General features: G+C 42.1%; 1 protein-coding gene across 1 annotated transcript in view; it reads left to right on the top strand.

Moving 5' to 3' along the window:
• Positions 1–22552, top strand: part of LOC134348719 (pleckstrin homology domain-containing family G member 4B-like) — a 47225-nt gene that overhangs the window by 8578 nt on the left and 16095 nt on the right. The window contains exons 3-4 of the mRNA XM_063052524.1: positions 4889–4987; positions 6584–6732. Of these exons, the coding sequence (XP_062908594.1) occupies positions 4889–4987; positions 6584–6732 (248 nt within the window). The remainder of the gene's footprint in view (positions 1–4888; positions 4988–6583; positions 6733–22552) is intronic.

The following is a 22552-nucleotide window of genomic DNA, read 5'->3' as shown; positions in this document are numbered from 1 at the left end:
GACCAGACACACAATCGTTTGGTGAGATTGGGGCTTCCAGTCAGTGATTCAGAGTACACCCTACTGGTCAAATTTGAAATGCTGACAACCTCCCAGTTTCTATAACTGTAGGTATAACTATAACAAATATTACCAGGATCCTTTTTTGATCTTTTAAGAGACTCTTGGATAGGTACATGGAGCTTAGAAAAATAGAGGACTATGGATAACCCTAAGTATTTTCTAAAGTAAGTCCATGTTTGGCGCAGCATTGTGGACCGAAAGGCCTGTATTGTGTTGTAGGATTTCTATGTTCTATAAACATTGAGATTTGTTGTTGATGCCTTACATATTTACTTCAAAGAGACTGATGACACAAAGGTTGGGAGTGTTGTGGATAGTGTGGAGGGCTGTCAGAGGTTACAACAGGTCATTGATAGTATGCAAAACTGGGCTGAGAAGTGGCAGATGGAATTCAACCCAGGTAAGTATGAAGTGGTTCATTTTGGTAGGTCAAATATGATGGCAGAATATACCATTAATGGCAAGACTCTTGGCAGTGTAGACGATCAGTGGGATTTTGGGGTCCGAATCCATAAGTCACTCAAAGCTGCTACACAGGTTGACTCTGTGGTTAAGAAGGCATATGGTGCATTGGCCTTCATCAATCGTGGGATTGAGTTTCGGAGCCAAGAGGTAATGTTGCAGCTATATAGGACCCTGGTCAGACCGCACCTGGAGTACTGTGCTCAATTCTGGTCGCCTCACTACAGGAAGGACGTAGAAACCATAGAAAGGGTGCAGAGGAGATTTACAAGGACGTTGCCTGGATTGGGGAGCATGCCTTATGAGAAAAGGTTGAGTGAACTCAGCCTTTTCTCCTTGGAGGATGAGAGGTGACCTGATAGAGGTGTACAAGATAATGAGAAGCATTGGTCATGTGGATAGTCAGAGGCTTTTTCCCAGGGCTGAAATGACTGGCACGCGAGGGCATAGTTTTAAGGGGCTTGGAAAGTAGATACAGAGGTTGTCAGGTGTAAGTTTTTTACGCAGAGAGTGATGAGTGCGTGGAATAGGCTGCCGGCAGCGGCGGTGGAGGCAGAAATGATGGAGTCTTTTAAAAGACCCTGGATGGCTACATGGAGCTTAGTAAAATAGAGGGCTATGGGTAAGCCTAGGTAGTTCTAAGGCAAGGACATGTTCGGCACAGCTTTGTGGGCCAAAGGGCCTGTATTGTGCTGTAGGTTTTCTATGTTTCTATGTAAATATTGTAGGATCAGTTCCCCAGCAGGAATTACTGGTGGAAAATGTGATTATCTTATAAGCCCGAATGGTATTAAAATATTTGTACAACTTCATTAGCTTTGCATTGTAAACTTCTAACTCAATGCAAACTAGGAAAATAATTGAAAAGCATTATAGGTACAATGCATAAGGATAACCTATACATTTACCTTACTGGAATGAAGCTTTCAGCGTTCCCTGAAGTTGGAAGCCCACATATTTAGTCTGATCTGCACTGACCAGGATATTGGTTAGACTGGTACCACATGCTTTATATGCACATGCTTTAAGTACGCTGAGAGGGCAGAGTGAGTGTCAATGCATACATGACACTAAATTGATCATAGTATAGCCAGATTGGATTGCAGATCTTCATCATCCTCAACACAAGTGAACCCCGGCCTTCATGCTGAGCCCATTGCTATACACATTGGTGTTACATGACTGCATGGCCAAACAGCCAAGTAATCAAGTTAGCTGATGACACGACAGTGGTGAGGTTCATCACCAATAATGACGAGGAGGCCAAAGAGCTCGAGGCCTGAAGCCAGGCAAATCACTTTTCCTCAATGTCAACAAGACACAGGAGTTGGTTATCAACTTCAAGAGAACATGCACCACTCACACCCTTCTTTTACGTCATCAGCATAGCAGTGGAAACTGTGAGCAGTTTCAAACTCCTGGGAGTGGATGTCTCTCACAACCTCTCATGATCCCAGAACACATCCTACACAATAAAGGAAGCTCACCAATGCTTTTACTTTCTGAATGGGCTCATGTTCTTCTACAGATGCACAGTAGAGAGCACCCTAACAAGCTGCATCACTGTTTGATATGGAAACTGCATTGCAGCGGACGGGAAGGCACTATAATGGGTAGTCAGAACTGCCCAATGCATCACTGGCAACAGCCTACCTCCCATCAAGGACATATATATAAGGGGCCAGTAATATCATAAAGGATCCCACCCACCCTACTCGTGGACTGTTTGTCCCACTCCCATCAGGGAGAAGACACCAGGACCACCAGATTCAAAAGCAATTACTTCCCCAAGCAGTAAGGCTGATCAACATCTCCACCCACTAACCAACCCCTCCACAACCCCCTCCATAAATACTTCTCCTGTCAGGGTCACTTTATGGCATTAAATCAACCTATGTATAGAAGCTATCATGTATTTATGTGAATTATGTTTTTTATTATTGTGTTCTTTATCTTGCTGTTTTTTTATGCTGTATGGGATCTGGAGTAACAATTACTTCGTTCTTTACACTTGTGTATTGGAAATGATATTAAACAACCTTGAATCTGGAATCAGTAATCTATTTTGAAGTATGTATTACTCATTCACAAAAAGACTGATATTTGGTGAGGGATAAAAGTCCTCCCCACGTAAGCCCACCCTTGCATCCCAAAATGTGCTGAACTGTAAAAGTTTCTCAATGACTTAAGAGTTTTTGTGGGTTATAATAAAAAGAAAGCTGATTTTGCATATTTACTTAAGCCGGCATTGCAAAAGTATAAGCTTCCACTGTCACATTCAGATGTTGGGTACTTTGTTCCGCAAAAGAAGCTGAGAAATTGGACTGAAGATCTATGCTGATTTAGCTGTCAAATAATGATATTTATCAAGCTACAAATTCCATGCTGGAGAGAATGTGCTGCTGGCTTGACACAAAATTAAAATTGCAGCTCTTTAATGCACCCGTTACAGTACTTCATTATGTGGGTACATTACCCTCCTGTATGCAGGTGAAATAGCTATCTGAATACCACAGACACACACAGTATATATATACATATACACACACACACACACACACACACACACAACCTTTTGACTAAACCCTGCAAAGCTCTTTAAGAGGTGGAGGTATAGCTTTAATCAGCATCTTGCACTGGTGAAATCAGAATCTGAACATGGAGCTATTGTGCAACAAATCACATTTCCATCATATTCCCATCCCATGCTTTCTGACAGTATATGTACAGTTAGGGTGCATACTGTTCTACAGTAGTGATTTTCTTGTGGAAAAGCTGAAAACAAATATGGGTATAATTCTGGAAATGCCCTACTATGTCTTCCAAGAGACATTGTCAAATACCCAAGTAAAACACGTACTGTACCTTCCTCCCAAAACTACCTTCCTTTTTTATTTATCAGTCTCTTCCTTCAAATGAATGAGCAAACAATTTGCTTACACAATGCAGTATATTTTATAGTTTACAAACAGTTGTTTCACTCATTAACACTGAAAAGCTAATATTAATAGCAGAATGAATATTGTTACATTTATCAAAAGTAATACTTTATCTAGAACTAGATGTGTATAATACAATCTTAACACAATCCATGGAAAACAAACTGGGCTGCTTTTATGTGTGGTTGCAGGGGATGAGGAACTGCTACATGCTTGTTCTTGCAGAAATGTGACTCCAGGACTACATTCCATGAACTGTAATTCCTCAGGCCATGCCATTCATGTACCTGTGCTAATAGTATTTTGTGACTTTATGTGATGTTTCTATATGTACTGTGTGTGACTGTGTTTTGCATCTTGGGCTTGGAGGAATGTTATTTTGTTTAGCTGTATAGATGCTGTTACGAGAATACACATAAAATTAAGATGTTTGCTGGCCTGGGCTAGCATCAGTGGCATCAGCAGTTGGTCTGCCACCTGCCCTCAGGGGAAGGAGAGATAAGGAACAATGGAGCAGCGTCTGGAGATGTGTAATGAAGGGATGTGGGAGGAAGAGCTGTCTGGAGCGGCTCCCCCCTTTGAACCCTGAACTGTTTGAAGTGATGGACAGGCGATACCCCAGCAGGGGGATAAAAAGGGACAGGTTCGCTAAGACAGACACACACGCCACCCGAGGTAACGAGACCCTGGAAGCGGTGCGCTTCTCACGAGTGGGTGAGAAGTGCCAGACAACGACAAGGGTGGAAAGGTACGATCAGCGGGAACCCGGTGTGTGTCCGCCCTTGCCTGGGTGCCGGGTTCACTGCAGAGGATCGACCGCATCTGGAGGAGGGGTCACAGTCGGTGACCTCAGGTGACATCACCAAGGACCCGCCCAAAAAGCTGTTTGTGAGCCATCTCGCTGGTCTGTGAGCCATCCTGCTGGTCTGTGAGTGAAGCCGTTCTGAATGATGAGTTGTTCCTATTCTATCTCTCTCTTCCCCCACGTTGTCCACCGCCATGGCAACGATTACTGCGAACTGAACTACTAAACTGGACTGAACTTTGAGTCATTTTGAAATTGGTCATTTACCCCTAGACAACGATAGAGCTTGATTGATGCTGTTATCTTAATTCTGTGCACATGTGTGTTTATCATCACTGAACTGTTGCATTTATTATCCTTTCGATTACTGTGTTGCTTGTTTCTTTAATAAAACTTTCTTAGTTCTAGTACTCCAGACTCCAACTGAGTGATCCATTTCTGCTGGTTTGGCAACCCAGTTACGGGGTACGTAACAATGCGTATTGTTGAATGACAATTAAACTTGAACTTGATAAAACTGACAATTTTTAAAAATTTTCTCTATTTCACTTGGAAGATATTTAGAATGCACTGAGGTTGTATATTTTAAATTCTTTTCATTAATTTTGTGTCCCTACAGAAACTGGAACAGCTTATGCAGGGATGTAAAGATGCGCATATTCTCATCCAAAGTAGCACAGTGAACCTGAGATCAAGTAAGCTGCCAGAAACTACTGAGGTAATTGTTAGATTTTTATGTTCTAAAACATTTTAATAATTTTCACCTATAGTAACCTGTGAAATGTAACCAGAGTTTTGCAGATAGGTGTTTGACCTCCAATGGATAATGACATATTGATATTAATGGAATATTAATAAAGTCAGTGTAGTTTTCACTATTCAGCAGTTAAGTTCTTTAATTTTATAAACTTTAACAAATAAACTGTAAATAATCGTTTATTTCATTAAAATATTCATGTCCATTAACCTAGATGTTTTTATACATTCATTTTTGGCATCTAGAGATTACTGACAAAGACAGTATTTCTTGTCCAACTGTCATTAGCTTTGAGAAGGTGACGATGAGCTATTTCCCTGGACTGCTGCAGTTTTTCTCAGGAATATATGCCCACAGTGCTGTTCACTAGGAAGTGTCAGAACTTAGATCAAACAACAGTCATGAAATAGTCTTACATTTTCAAGTCAGTATGCTTTGTGCTTGGAGGGGAACTTGAAAAGGTGATATTCTCAGGCATTCAGGAGCTTGTATTTTCTAGTGGTAGAGGTCACAAGTTTGAAAGTTACTGTTGGTGTATCCCAGGCATGGGACAACAATGCATGTGGCAGAGGGATGGATATTTATGGTGGTGGCTAGGGTTTCTTGAGTGTTGTTAGAACAGCACACAACTATCAGTAGATAGTATTCCATTGTGTTCCTCACTTGTGCTATGTAGCTAGTGAAGAGTTTTGGGATGTCAAGAATTAATTGTTGTTGGTGGTGGAATATGTGCCCCCAGCACATTTTTAAAGGTGTGTTGACTGTTAATGGAAACAGCATATTTCACCATATGTTTGATGTACGTGTGATAAATAAATTAATCTGAAACTCTATACATTGCCTCTATCTTGTTCTTGTATTTATGACTTATCCATTTGTGTTTCTGGTCAATGGTATCCCGTAGTATGTTGGTGGTGGGTGATAGAGCGACGTTAACGTCAGGGAAAGATGTTACACTTTCTGTTCTTGGTGCCAGACATTTCCTGACACTCTCATGACATTAATATATTTTGCCACATTATTATATAATACAGAAACTATAATGATTGAATTTTTATATATATTTAGCCACAGAATTGTTTCACACTTACAATATAGTGGTTATGTTCTTTTGATGTGAATCCCGATCTAGGGTCTAAAGCCCATACCTTTCCACTAGCTGTTCAATTTCAACCATTTTTGGAGAATGGGTGGGACTGTCTGTGTACATTTTAAGTATGTTATATTTTAGTGTAAAAACTAAGTGATATAGGAATCCTTTTCCAAGAGGATTTCAGAGTTTCATCCCAGGACCAAACTCTCGAAATACATTATTACTTTTGTACCAATATAGTTAAAACATGAAGATTCCTTGTTCCTCAAAATAATATATTAGTTTTACTGCTTTGAAAATTGAAAACCTTTTACTGTAAGCCTGATAATAATATTGGCGACTAACTCTTCAAAAGACATGTGTTTTACCAAAAATGATTGTTGATTTGATTGTATTAACATTGTTGAGTGTTAGGCAAATGATTTATTTTGTAACCTATGCATACAATTTAACTTTGTTTACAGGAGGCTAGAGTTCTTTTGCAGCAATATAAGCAACTTATGAACAATGTACTGGAAGATAGGAGCCTAGTTAAGTTGCAGCTTGAAGGAGGAGTAATCCTTGCCAGACTAAGAAAAGAGGAGTCATATATCCCTGGAGCAGGAATGTTCAGGTAACTTTAAATATTTTTCTTGCAAAGCAAAGAGCATGAATTTTGGTATCCACAGTCCAGTTACTACTTCTGCAGATACCATGAAGGAAAAAAAATACAGGCCTTCTTAAGCCTAACTAAATGAGGAATAAAGACTTATGCTACTGCTTGAAGTCAGCAGAGATGCATGTGATGTGACTGACTAAAATGAGGCACATGGAAACTAACTGGGAAATATAAAAGTCTTGATTCACATGGTGAACTTTCAGGAGAGAGAATGAGGGCATGTCCAAGAGAATCCAACTCTCACTCTCTGAGACAGTGTTCTATATTTTAATAATCAATTAACTACAGTTTCAGTTGTTATATTTACCTACTTAATTTTAATATTTTGAATATAGATGGGTAATTTTCAAAATATATTTACAATGGCAGCACATCCCAATGAGCAGAACCCCTTTGAATATTCAATACTGATGTCTGTTCCAAAGCACCCGGAGTAGAAACTGCAGGCATCTAAAATATAAACATGAGATTCTACAGATGCTAGAAATCCAGAGTTACGTATAATACTGGAGGAATGCAGCAAGTCTGGCAGCATCTATATAAAAGAATGAATAGTCAAGTTTTCAGGCAGAGACCTTTCTTCAGTGAAAAGAAACTAGAATAAGAAGGTTGGGGAAAGTAGTACGAGCTCAAAGGTGATAGGTGAAAGTGGGGGGAATAGGATAGGTGGTTGAGGGAGGGGTGATGAAGTGAGAAGCTGGATTGGTGGAAAAGGTAAAGAACTGAAGAAGGAGGAGTCTGAAAGGAGAGGAGAATAGACTGAGAGAAAGGGAAGGAGGAAGGGCATGGGGGAGGGTGCTATTAGTGATAGGCAGAGCAGAGAAGACAAGAGGTAAGTAGGGAGCTGAGTGGGCAATGGAAGAAGAGAGGAGGAGGGGGGAAATTATCAGAGGTTAAAGGTTACCAGGCCAGTCTGAAAAAATCACTAAGCAACTGCCATCAACAGATCACTTGCAATACCAGAGGAAACAACACACTGGACCATTGCTCCAACACCATCAAGAATGTCTGCCGTACTATTCTACACCCTCACTTCGCGAAACCTGATCACCTAGCTGTACTTCTGCTCCCTGAGTGTAAGCAGAGACTGAAGACTGCAGCACCAGTAGTGAGGACCAAGAAGGTATGGACAAGGGAAGCAGAGAAGCGCCTGCAGGACTGCTTTGAATCGGTGGACTGGACTGATTTCCGGGATTCATCTTCGAACCTCGATGAGTATGCTGCAGTTGTTACCAACTTGATTAAAACCTGTGTGGATGAATGTGTGCCCACAAAGACTTACTGTACATTCCCAAACCAAAAACTGTGGATGAATCAGGAGGTAGGTTGTCTGCTGAAGGCTAGATCTTTGACATTTAAGTCTGGCAACCCAGGACTGTACCAGAAAGCCAGTTATGATTTGCAGAGGGCTATTTCAAAGGCGAAGAGACAATTTCGAATGAGGTTGGAGCAGCATCAGATGCACGGCAACTCTGGCAGGGTCTGCAAGACATTACTTCCTACAAAGCCAAATCTAATAGCATGAATGGCAGTGATACTTCACTACCAGATGAACTCCTCCCCGAGACTTTTTCTACCCGATTTCTCACACCCTTCTTCTCAACTGCTTGCTTTGACTGAAACCATTTTTTAAAAAAATAGATTATCATTTAAATACAATTCCTCCAAATTTTCCAGTGTACCAATCTCTTCAGGTAAATGAGTGAGCAAGTTCTCTGGGGACAGCGGCTGAGAGGGGAACTGGTGTTGGTGAGTGGTGAACTGTGGTTGAGTTGAGTTGTGACTGGAAAATGGCGGAGAGAGAGAACATCAAGGAAAGAGCCAAGCTGTTGAAGGAAGTTTTTGGCGAGTGTGAAAGTGAACTAGAGATGGAGGTCAGCGGGAAAGAGTAATGGAATGGAAGGAGGAAGGAAAGAAAGCAGAGGTACGGGATATCAAACTCTGAGGAATCAGCGGATGATCAAAGCAGGACAGCAAAACAATGGAAAGAAGATGAAATTAAAGCAATTATCAAACTAAGTGAAGACGGGGCATCATTTGGTGATTGGAACCCGATTCATTTGACGAAGATGCTCAACAAAATTCTAGGCGAGATTAAAGGAGCAAAGATTTTACGAAATGGATGTCTATTAGTGATTTGTCAGGATAGTTCTCAGCAAGGTAAAGTGATAAGATTATGTAAAATAGACGGCAAAGTAGTACAGTGCTCAATACCCAACAATAGAAAGTGGACTAGAGGAGTTATTTCAGGGATATCAACAAAAGTTACTATGGATGAGATTAAACAGAACATAAAAGGAGCAAAAATTATTGAGGCCAAACGTTTAAAAGTTACAAGAAACGGGAAAAAGTGTGATAGTTTATCAGTAATGATTAAATTTGATGAAGAGAGATTGCCGACTAACGTTTACTTAGGTTATACGTGTTATGCGGTTAGAATATATATACCACCGTCTTTAAGATGTTATAAATGTCAGAAATTCGGGCACATTGCCGCGGTCTGCAGAGGAAAACAAAGATGTGGAAGATGCGCTGGAATACATGAATATGGGAAATGTGAAGCGGGCGCTAGGCTGAAATGCTGCAATTGTGGCGAGGAACACAGCGCAGCTTATTGAGGGTGCACTTACAGCAAGAAGGCGGCTGAGATACAATATGTAAAAGTAACTCAAGGAATCAGTTATGCAGAGACAGTGAAAGAAGTTGATGAAGAAAAGGCTGTCAAGCAAACAAATACAGGGGATAATAAATGGTGAATTGTGAGAGCTGTAGTATGAAAAATAAGGATACGCTATTAATGAGTAGAAAGGAGTTTGTGCTTGTTATGGTGGGTGCAATTAATTGTTCAGCGCAAACAAGCAAAAGATCTGAGAAAATTAAAATTATTGTCAAGTCTGCAGAAAAGTATCTTGGTATTAAAGGAAGTAGGTGGGAAGAAGTCAAAGAAACCTGAATGGAGGATCCAACAGTTCAGAGGAAGGGGAGATGGAATCTTAATGGCAGTATACTTATCGCAAATGGTCAGGAATTTAAGAAATGTTTCAGAATTTAAGGAAAATCCTCAGATTTTATGGTTGAAGCCCAGGGTAAATGTGCAGAACTACAACAACAAATAGAAGTACCCGACAAGAACAATGGTGAGTTGGAAAGAGATTGGAAAATGGAGGAAATTATTACAAGGATACAAAAGGAAAAATAATTTGTTGCAAAGTGAATTATTTACATCCAGATTATAAAATGAAAACATGGAAGCAAATGAAGAAGAACTCCGAGGTCTCAGTAAACAACTGCAGGCTACGATCCAAGAAAAGGAAAACCTGAAAAAGCAGATAGACTTGGAAAAACAAAGAAGTTTAAGAGTATAATGTGCAATAATTACTATTGTTTAACAAGATGATTTTAGTCTTACAAGTGATGTAGATGAAATCAATGTAATTGAGGTAATGCAACTACACAAAAACGTGACATAAATAGGGAAGAATAGCAGTTTGTGGCATTATCTAATGAGCGCATTAAGCATTCACGAGGAATTGCAACTACAGAGTGAAGCTAATAGAGAACTGCAGGCTGAACTAGATTGTCTAAAGTGGGGAACTGCAGGACATATTTGGTTGGAACACCACAAGTCTAGCAGGTGGCAGTAATGCACTGAAAACTGGTTGCCAACCGCCATTAAACAAAAAAGAAGAAGAAGAACTCAATGCCTTCTATGCACGCTTTGAAAGGGAGACCACAACTACAGCTGTGAAGATCCCTGCTGCACCTGATGAGCCTGTGATCTCTGTCTCAGACCGATGTTAGGCTGTCTTTAAAGAGAGTGAACCCTTGCAAGGCAGAAGGACCCAATGGAGTACCTGGTAAGGCTCTGAAAACCTAAGCCAACCAACTAGTGGGAGTATTCAAGGACATTTTCAATCTCTCACTGTTACGGGCGGAACTTCCCACTTGCTTCAAAAAGGCAACAATTATACCAGTGCCGAAGAAAAATGTGGGCTGCCTTAATGACTATCGTCCAGTATCACTCACATCGACAGTGATAAAATGCTTTGAGAGGTTGGTCATGACTAGACTGATCTCCTGCCTCAGCAAGGACCTGGACCCATTGCAATTTTCCTATCGCCACAATAGGTCAATGGCAGACGCAATCTCAATGGCTCTCCACACAGCTTTAGACCACCTGGACAACACTAGCACCTATGTCAGGTTACTGTTCATCAGCATTTAATGCCATCATTCCCACAATCCTGATTAAGAAGTTGCAGAACCTGAGCCTCTGTACCTCCCTCTGCAATTGGATCCTTGACTTCCTAACCAGAAGACCACAGTCTGTGCAGATTGGTGATAACATATCCTCCTTGCTGATGATCAACACTGGTCCACCTCAGGGGTGTGTGCTTAGCCCCCTGCTCTACTCTTTATATACATATGAGTGTGTGGCTAGGCATAGCTCAATACTATCTATAAATTCGCTGATGATACAACCATTGTTGGTAGAATCTCAGGTGCTGACGAGAGGGCATATGGGAGCGAGATATGCCAGCTAATGGAGTGGTACTGCAGCAGCAACCTGGCACTCAACGTCAGTAAGACGAAAGAGCTGATTGTGGACATCAGGAACGGTAAGATGAAGGAATACATACCAATCCTTATAGAGGGATCAGAAGTGGAGAGAGTGAGCAGCTTCAAGTTCCTGGGTGTCAAGATCTCTGAGGATCTAACCTGGTCCCAACATATCGATGTAGTTATGAAGAAGGCAAGACAGCAGCTATACTTTATTAGGAGTTTGAAGAGATTAGGCATGTCAACAAATACACTCAAAAACTTCTGCAGTTGTACCGTGGAGAGAGCATTCTGACAGGCTGCATCACTGTCTGGTATAGGAGGGTGCGGGTGAGGTTCCGGTGAGGGTGAGGCACAGGACCGAAAGAAGCTGCAGAAGGTTGTAAATCTAGTCAGCTCCATCTTGGGTACTAGCCTACAAAGTACCCAGGATGTCTCTAGGGAACGGTGTCTCAGAAAAGCAGCGTCCATTATTAAGGACCTCCAGCACCCAGGGTATGCCCTTTTCTCACTGTTACCATCAGGTAGGAGGTACAGAAGCCTGAAGGCACACACTCAGCGATTCAGGAACAGCTTCTTCCCCTCCCCTCTGCCATCTGATTCCTAAATGGATATTGAATCTTTGGACACTACTTCACTTTATTTTTGATATACAGTTTTTCTGTTTTGCACATTTTTTTTCGTAATCAGTAATCGATTTACTAGTTTATTTATTATTATTATTTTTTGCTAGATTATCTATTGCATTGAACTGCTGCTGCTAAGTTAACAAATTTCACATCACATGCTGGTGATAATAAACCTGATTCTGATTCTGATTTCTGAAATCGATATTCATGCCATCAGGTGGAATATGAGGTGTTGTTCCTTCAACCTGAAAAGTGGCCTTATATTGACAGTCGAAGAGGCCATGGACCAACATGTTGGAATGAAAATGGAGACTGGAATCAAAATGCTTAGCCACCAGTAAATCCTGCTTGTTGCAGAAGGTTCAAAGGTGTGGACAAAGCAGTCCCCCAACTTATGTCAGGTCTCACTGATGTTGAGGAGGCCTTCCGCACAAAGAGCACCAGATAGAATAGATGACCCCAATAGACTCATGGTTGAAGTGTTGTCTCATCTGGAAGGACTTTTTAGGGCCCCAAGTGGATGTAAGGGAGAAGGTGTAGCACTTCTTCCGCTTGCAAGGTTAAGTGCCAGGAGCAAGATTAGAGGGGAGGGATGAATAGACAAGGGAATCATGGAGGGAGTGATCCAAGATACATCCCTTTTGTTAGAGTGTTGAAGGATGGCTCCATGAATATAATATAATTAATCAGAAGGTTGACTGTCAAAACGGACCTGTCCTGAACTGTGCATTAAGTGGCAGGGATACACCTTAACAATGTGCTAAAAGCAGGATTATTCATTTATTGTGTTTCACTATATAGTTTCAATGGGATGTAGTCAGAATGCCCACATACACGATTGGTTTAACTCGCCCCACAAGTATCAGTTAGAAGTTAAATTGTGTACAAGTTTTACTTCCCTGAAGACTGGTTCTCAATTTAGTTCATCTGTAATTCTGCTATCCATATTGTCATAACTCCAAAATGATCCCTAATAGCATCATTATCGTATTATATCTTTACCCCTCATAATTTTGTATACTTCTATCATTCACATGTTCTCCAGGGAATAAAGTTCAAACCTATTCAACCTTTCCGTCTAACGCGGGTCTTCAGGTTCTGGCATCATTCTTGCAAATTTTCTCTGCAGTACATGGAGCACAGGTTGTGTGAAGTAATTTCAAAAATTTTGGAGAACAGATTGAAGGAGTCTGGCCCAGAGTGGGTTGAGGCTAGCAATTGCAGGCATTGCTTAGGGTTTCAGAATGAGTTGACCCAAGGTAGGTGGAGTTGACTGATACAATAAAACACTGCAGTTTAAGTGATGGTGTGGAAATGTAGTCGGAAGCTTATTGAGGAGGAGAGACATTGAGCATATGAGCGCTCTGGTTCACTGCCGTTTTCTGCAGGTGAGGGATGGAGGTGGTGGCTGTGGAATGGAGCCTATGGCAATAGCTTCGTCTTCAGTATCACTGGGGACAATGGCAAGGATTGTAACAGAAGATAAAGGTTCCTGTGCATTAAGTCTCTTGCTGAAGGGGCCTGTGGGAACTGGGTTGATTCATGTAATTTTGATTAAAATACAGCACAGATATGTGGTTTAATAAAGTAACAGGAAGCTTCTCCAATAGTTGATCCGTTTTAGTAGCACTGCTTGTTAATCTCTATTGCTGTATGTATTGTGGGACAATTGGAAACGAAGTTGGGAAGAGAGCTGCACGCTTTGTCACTGGTGTGAATTGTTGGGTTTGTTGAATTATGTACACTATGCCTCACATGTTCAAAATGATAATTAACCTCACTAATTTTCCTTCTGATTAACTAGTGACATCGATAAGGCCATTGTTACAAGTGGTGAAGCTGTGACAGGTTTTTTTAAATAACTAATAAGCCCTCTCGCTGATTCAAACTTATTTAAATATTACACCATACCCCCTGCCATAATGACTAGCAAGTACTATGCTGTGCCTTAACAGTTGAGCTGCTGTGAATAGTTTACTTGCATTTTATTCGAATGTTGCTCTTGAACCTGCCCAGTACAGTGTGATGCTCAACACGTCACTTTTATCATCTGGCAGTTGTTCAGTGGAGTCTTTAACTACTTTGCTATTTCAGAAAGTATATTTGAAGAAGATAAGAATAGATGCAGGCAAAAAGGTAGGCAGCAAAGATATATGTATAAAAGTTAGTTAAATCAGCTAACCCTTAGTATAAGTGGTTTACACTCCTCCCAATTTCACAACTACACACATCTTTATCTTGAATAAATGTTAAATCCTTGGATTGAGTGGCTGGTTTGACTGTAGAACTTAATTTGCTCTTTCAGCAGATTGAACCACACTCTGATTTCAGAATATTTGTAGTGGGCGATGGGTGGGGAGCAAGTTCAACAACTACGTCAACCTCTGCACAGCTCCTGCATTCGCCTGCGAAAACCAAATGTGGCTTAATGAATTGCATTCTTATCTCTGATCGAAAAGATTGTGGGTTTGAGCCCCACAACTTTCAGCAAGTCGCAGTGACGAGGGAGTGCAATACCGTCACTCAGATGCACCAATAAATCAAGCTCTTGTTGGTTCTTCTGAGTTAACGAAAGATATTTTCATAGCCTGATGTTTTTGTAGTGTGAAACTTACTGGCCATGTTTCAGCCCATACACAAACATTGTCTTAATTCCTACTGAATGTGGCTGTGGTCTGGTTCATTGGATTAGTATGGACTGAGAAGTTGTGAATGGGTTTGATTATCAACAAGTATCTCCATTTCTGACCTTATGAAAGAAAAGTCATTGGTGAAGCAGCTGGAGATGTTTGAGTTTGGATACTGTCCTGACAAAATCCTGGCCTAATTATCTATCTTTTAAAGATGTGACTTCAACCATTTCCCCTTGATAACTCCTCAATTCATTTAGGTAGTTTTCCTTGATGCGCTGATTATTCAGAGGTTATCTTAATATCACGGAAATCAATCTTGTTCCTAAAATTCAGTTCTTTGGTCCATGTTAACCCTAAGATTATGAAGAGCTCTAGAGCTGTGTGGCCCTGATAGAAGCCACACTTGGCAGGTTATTGTTGAGTAAATTTGGCTTTATATACTATCTGTGACACCTTCCATCACTTGCTAAATATTGGGAGCAGGGAGTAATCTAATTTGATATGCCTTTTGTTTTGTAAATGTAACACATAGAGCCAATGTAACTAACTGCAAGGGACCAGTTTGGATGGAGGTACAGCTGGACCTCCAGCCTTGGTTTTTGTTACTACAGCCGAGCTGTTTTCTGGTCTTTGCTGCATCATGATCTCAGAGTTGTATGGGACAGAAACAGGTCCTTCAACTCACCAAATACATGCTTACTTTTTTGCCTGTCTATACTAATTCCACTTGCCAGCACTAGGTCTATCTCCTTCTATTCCTGGACTATTAGAGGGCATATAATATAGCAAAACAGTGGGAAATTAGAGAATTTAGAAGTTTTAAAAAAACCAACAGAAGACAACTAAAAAGCCATGTAAGGAGAAAAGAAGAAGTATGAAGCTAAGTTAGCCAATAATATAAATATAAAAGAAAATACCAAAAGTTTTACTGGTGTATGAAGAGTGAAAGAGGGGCAATAGTGGATATCAGACCACCGGAAAATGACACTGGAGAGGTAGTAACAGGGGCAAAGAAATGATGGACAATCTTAATATGTACTTGGTGTCAGTCTTCACTGTGGAAGACACTGATAGAATGCTAAAAATTTGAGAGTATGAGGGGGCAGAAGTGAGTATAGGTGCTATTACTAAAGAGAAGATGCTTGGGAAGCTGAATGGTCTCAAGGTAGATAGGTCACCTGGACCATGGACTACACCTTCAGTTCTGAAAGAGTTAGTTGAAGAGATTGTGGAGGGATTAGTAATGATCTTTCAAGAATCAATAGATTGTGGAATGGTTCTGGAACACTGGAAAATTGTAAATGTCTCTCCACACTTCAAAAAGAATGGAAGGCAGAAGAAAGGAAATGATAAGCCATTTAGCTTGACCTCAGTGATTGTGAAGATGTTGGAGTCCTTTATTAAGGATGAGGTTTCACAATACTTGGAAGCACATGATAAATTAGACCAAAATCAGCATGGTTTCCTTGCCTAACAAATCTGTGTGAATTCATAAAGATATAACAAACAGGATAGGAAAAGGAGAGTCAGTGGATGTTGTGTATTTGGATTTTCAGGCCTTTGACAAGGTGCTACACATGAAGCTACATAACAAGATAAGAGCCCGTGTTATTACAGGATAGATACTAGCATGGATAGAAGATTGGTTGATTGGTAAGAGGCGAAGAGTAGGATGAAGGGAACCTTTTTTGTTTGGTGCCAACGACTAATGGTGTTCTACAGGGGTCTGTGTTGGGACCGCTTCTTTTTATGTTATATGCCAATGACTCAGATGACAGCTTTGTTGCAAAGTTTGCTGACGATACGAAGATTGGTGTAGGGGCAGGTAGTTTTGAGGAAGTAGAGATGCTTCAGAACGACCTAGTAGACAGATTGGGTAAAGAAATGGCAGATGGAATACAGTGTCAGGAAGTGTGTGGTCTGTTTTCTAAGTGGAATGAAAATTCAGAAATCTAAAACACAAAGGAACTTAAGAGACCTTATTGAGGGTTCCCTAAAGGTAACTTGCAGGTTGAGTTGGTGGTAAGAAAGGCAAATGCAGCCTTCATTTCAAGAGGACTAGAGTATAAAAACAAGGATGTCATGCTGAGACTTTATATGGCATCGGTCCAATTGAACTTGCAATACGGTGAGCAGTTTTGAACCCCTTATCTAAAATAGGATGTGTTGGCATTGCAGAGGGTCCAGAGGAGGTTCATGAGAATGATCTGGGAATGAAAGGGTGAATATATGATAGCCCGGGCCTGTACCCATTGGAGTTTAGAAGAGTAAGTTTCAATCTCATTGAAACTTATGGAATAGAGTGGACGTGGAGAGAATGTTTCCTACAATGAAATAGTCCAGGACCAGAAGGCACAGCCTCAGAGGGATGTCCATTTTGAACAGAGATGAAGACAATAAACTTGATGTTAGTATTTAAACAAAGTCAAGAACATGACTTTTAACTGGTTTCTGAATTTTTTGGCATGCCTGATAGAGTGCGTCAGAAGTTGTATGATTCTCCTGTCACTAATAAATACAAAATCAAGGGCTTGGGTGTATTACATTCACTTTTGTGCTTCTAATAAAGAAGTCCAGTGGGAAATTTCATAAACATAAGTGATTCTCTACCAACACCCTCCTCTGTCTGACAGAACTGGTCCTCACACTCACCAATTTCTTTTTCTTTTTCCCACTTTCTCCAAACCGAAGTGTAGCCGAGGGTAGCCACATGGGCCCCAGCTTGGCGTGCCTTTTCAGCGGTTGTGTGGAACAGTTTATGTTCCAGGTATTTACTTGTAACACTCCCCAACTCTCTCTCTGCATGATATTATGATTCTGATCGTGTCCATGATATCTTGAAGTGGGAAGGACATATTGGTACCAACGACATCGGTAGGAAAAGGGAGGAGGTCCTGAAAACAGACTACAGGGAGTTAGGAAGGAAGTTGAGAAGCAGGACCTCAAAGGTAGTAATCTCGGGATTACTGCCTGTGCCACGTGACAGTGAGTATAGTAATAGAATGAGGTGGAGGGTAAATGCGTGGCTGAGGGATTGGAGCAGGATGCAGGGATTCGGATTTCTGGATCATTGGGAGCTCTTCTGGGGCAGGTGTGACCTGTACGAAAAGGATGGGTTGCACTTGAATCTGAGGGGGACCAACATCCTGGTGGGGTTTGCAAAGGCTATTGGGGAGAGGTTTAAACTAGAATTGCTTGGGGGTGGGAACCGAACTGCAGTGACAGAGGAAAGGGAGGTTGGGTCACAAATAGAGAAAGCTTGGAGACAGTGCAAAAGGGAGGATATGCAGGTGATAGAGAAGGAATGCACTCAGACCGATGGTTTGAGATGTGTCTATTTTAATGTGAGGAGTATTGCAGATAGATAGATAGACATAGAATAGTGCAGCACAGTACAGGCCCTTTGGCCCACAATGTTGTGCTGACCCTTAAACCCTGCCTCCCGTATAACCCCCTACCTTAAATTACTCCATATACCTGTCTAGTATTCTCTTTAATTTCACTAGTGTATCTGCCTCCACCACTGACTCAGGCAGCGCATTCCATGCACCAACAACTCTCTGAGTAAAAAACCTTCCTCTAATATCCCCCTTGAACTTCCCACCGTTTACTTTAAAGCCATCTCCTCTTGTATTGAGCAGCGGTGCCCTGGAGAAGAGGCGCTGGCTGTCCACACTATCTATTCCTCTTAATATCTTGTATACCACTATCACGTCTCCTCTCATCCTCCTTCTCTCCGGAGAGTAAAGCCCTTGCTCCCTTAATCTCTGATCATAATGCATGCTCTCTAAACCAGGCAGCATCCTGGTAAATCTCCTCTGTATCCTTTCCAATGCTTACACATCCTTCCTGTAGTGAGGCAACCGGAACTGGATACAGTACTCAAAAGTGTGGCCTAACCAGAGTTTTATAGAGCTGCATCATTACCCTGCGACTCTTAAACTCTGTCCCTCAACATATGAAAGGTAACACTCCATAAGCTTTCGTAACTACTCTATCTACCTGTGAGACAACTTTCATGTACCCCCAGATCCCTCTGCACCTCCACATTACCAAGTATCCTGCCATTTACTTTGTACTCTGCCTTGGAGTTTGTCCTTCCAAAGTGTACCACCTCACACTTCTCTGGGTTGAACTCCATCTGCCACTTCTCAGCCCACTTCTGCAACCTATCAATATCTCTCGGCAATCTTTGACAATCCTCTACACTATCTACAACACCACCAACCTTTGTGTTGTCTGCAAACTTGCCAACCCACCCTTCTACCCCCACATCCAGGTCGTTAATAAAAATCATGAAAAGTAGAGGTCCCAGAACCAGTCCTTGTGGGACACCACTCATCACAACCCTCCAATCCGAATGTACTCCCTCCACGACAACCTTCTGCTTTCTGCAGGCATGCCATTTCTGATTCCACCTGGCCAAACTTCCCTGGATCCCATGCCTTCTGACTTTCTGAATAAGCCTAGTGTGTGGAACCTTGTCAGATGCCTTACTAAAATCCATGTAGACCATATCCACTGCACTACCCTCATCTGTCTGCCTGCTCACCTCCTCAAAGAGCTCTATCAGGCTTGTTAGACACGATCTGCCCTTCACAAAGCCATGCTGACTATCCCTGATCAGACCATGATACTCTAAATGCCCATAGATCTGATCTCTGAGAATCTTTTCCAACAGCTTTCCTACCACAGATGTAAGTGTCACTGGTCTATAATTACCCGGACTATCCCTACTACCTTTTTTGAACAAGGGGACAACATTCGCCTCCCTCCAATCCTCTGATACCATTCCCGTGGACAATGAGGACGTAAAGATGCTAACCAGAGTCTCAGCAATTCTTCCCTCGCCTCGTGGAGCAACCTGGGGATTATTCCGTCAGGCCCCGGGGACTTATCCATCCTAATGTATTTTAACAACTCTAACACCTCCTCTCCCTTAATATCAACATGCTCCAGAACATCAACCTCACTCATTTTGTCCTCACTGTCATCAAGTTCCCTCTCATTGGTGAATACTGAAGAGAAGTATTCATTGAGGACCTCGCTCACTTCCACAGCCTCCAGGCATATCTTCCCACCTTTATTTCTAATCAATCCAATCTTCACTCCTGTCATCCTTTTGTTCACATAATTGAAGAATGCCTTGGGGTTTTCTTTTACCCTACTTGTCAAGGCCTTCTCATGCCCCCTTCTTGCTCTCCTCAGCCGCTTCTTAAGCTCCTTTCTTGCTACCCTATATTCCTCAATAGACCCATCTGATCCTTGCTTCCTAAACCTCATGTGTGCTGCCTTCTTCCACCTGGCTAGATTCTCCACCTCACTTGTCACCCATGGTTCCTTCACCCTACCATTCTTTATCTTCCTCACTGGGACAAATTTATCCCTAACATCCTGCAAGAGAAACCTAAACATCAACCACATGTCCATAGTACAATTCCCTGCAAAAACATCATACCAATTCACACCTGCAAGATCTAGCCTTATAGCCTCATAATTTGCCCTTCCCAATTAAAAATTTTCCTGTCCTCTCTGATTCTGCCCTTTTCCATGATAATGTTAAAGGCCAGGGAGCAGTGGTCACTGGCCCCCAGATGCTTACCCACTGAGAGATCTGTGACCTGACCCGGTTCGTTACCTAATACTAGATCTAGTTTGGCATTCCCCCTAGTCGGCCTGTCAACATACTGTGACAGGAATCCGTCCTGGACGTACTTAACAAACTCTGCCCCGTCTAAGCCATTGGAATGAATAAGGTGCCAATCAATATTAGGGAAGTTAAAGTCCCCCATGATAACAACTCTGTTATTTTTGCACCTTTCCAAAATCTGCATCCCAATCTGCTCCTCGGTATATCTGCTGCTACCAGGGGGCCTATAGAACAGCGGTCCCCAACCACCGGGCCATGGACTGGTACTGGGCCACAGAGCATGTGCTACCGGGCTGCGAGGAAACGATATGATTTGGTATTATGAGTCAGCTGCACCTTTCCTCATTCCCTGTCATGGGCAGCACCTTTCCTCATTCCCTGCCGGGCCGCGCGGAAACGATATGATTTGGCGATAGGAGTCAGCTGCACCTTTCCTCATTCCCTGTCACGCGCACTGTTGAGCTTGAATGCATGTGAGGTCATTACGCGCGCATCGTCCATGTCAGTGCGGGAAAAAGATCAACTCCTCAAGCTTGCAAATGACGGCGGGCTGAAAAGTATGTTTGATATAACATCTCTGCCGGCATTCTGGATCAAAGTCAAGGCTCAATATCCTGAGATAGCCATGTAAGCACTGAAAACGTTGCTTCCATTTCCAACATATCTCTGTGATGAATGTAACAAATACTAAATTGTGGAATAGACTGGACATAAAGAACCCCCTTCAAGTATTGCTTTCTCCCATCACCCCTCGATAGGCCCGTCTTGAGCCCAGGGCTCCCACTGATTCAGCAATATTGGTGCGTTGCAATGATTTTATATGTTCATACGGGGAAAATCTGCGCTTTGTGTTTAATATCCAAACGTTACTTAAAATGTTATGATGCTATTGACTTATATAACCATATAACAATTACAGCATGGAAACAGGCCATCTCTGTCCTTCTAGTCGTGCCGAACACTACTCTCACCTCGCCCCACCGACCTGCACTCAGCCTATAACCCTCCATTCCTTTTCTGTCCATATACCTATCCAATTTAACTTTAAATGATAATATCAAACCTGCTTCTGCCACTTCTACTGGAAGTTCATTCAACACTTACTTCAAGCTTCCCTGTCCTCCCCTGATAATTGACTTATCGCTATATTCATGCGAGGAAAATATGCACTGTATGTTTAATATTAAATTCGTAAGATAAACCCTTTTAGAAATGAAATTGAGTGTATTAGCCACTTGTCACCGATATTCCGGTCCTCATTAACACCTCCCACCCCACCCCGAACAGAATGGCCAAAAACGATTTGTAGAGAAATAATCAGCACATGCACGCATGCGCAAGTCACACATGCACACTGGTGCCCGCGCAAGGCTTCATGGTCATTGTGGTCTTTCTCGGGGTAAACCCAACGTATTTGACTGCTACTCTTGTCCGTTGGCAACCCTACCCCCACCCCCCCGATCGGCCGGTCCGCAAGAATATTGTCAATATCAAACCGGTCCGCAGTGCAAAAAAGGTTGGGGACCCCTGCTATAGGATACTCCCAGTAGAGTAACTGCTCCCTTCCTCTTCCTGACTTCTACCCATACTGACTCAAAAGAGGATCCTGCTACATTACCCACCTTTTCTGTAGCTGTAATAGTATCCCTGACCAGTAATGCCACCCTCCTCCCCTTTCCCCCCCTCTCTATCCCTTTTAAAGCACTGAAATCCAGGAATATTTGAAATCCATTCCTGCCCTGGTGCCAGCCAAGTCTCTGTAATAGCCACTACGTCATAATTCCATGTATGTATCCAAGCTCTCAGTTCATCACCTTTGTATCCTGATGCTTCTTGCATTGAAGTACATGCACTTTAGCCCTTCTACCTTACTACCTTTACACCTTTTATACTGTTTCTCTTTCCTCAAAGCCTCTTTATATGTTAGATCTGGCTTTACTCCATGTACTATACTTTCAGTTCTTGCTCGATCTTTATCCTCCTCCACCTCACTATCTGCTCTAACACTCTTGTTCCCCTCCCCCTGCAAATCTAGTTTCAACCCCCACCCCCCCCCCCCGGAGCAGCACTGGCAAACCTTCCCGCAAGGATGTTCGTCCCCCTCCAGTTCAGGTGCAACCCGTCCTGTCGGAACAGGTCCCATCTTCACTGGAACAAGGCCCAATTGTCCAGAAACATGAAGTCCTCCCTCTTGCACCAACTCCTTAGCCACATATTTATCTGCATGATCTTCCTATTTCTAGCCTGACTAGCACGTGGCACAGGTAGCAAAACTGAGATTGCAACCCTGGAGGTCCTGTGTA

The sequence above is a fragment of the Mobula hypostoma genome, chromosome 6 (assembly GCF_963921235.1).
Source record: "Mobula hypostoma chromosome 6, sMobHyp1.1, whole genome shotgun sequence".
NCBI classification, from domain to species: domain Eukaryota; kingdom Metazoa; phylum Chordata; class Chondrichthyes; order Myliobatiformes; family Myliobatidae; genus Mobula; species Mobula hypostoma.
This window is presented reverse-complemented; position numbering and strand designations above follow the sequence as displayed.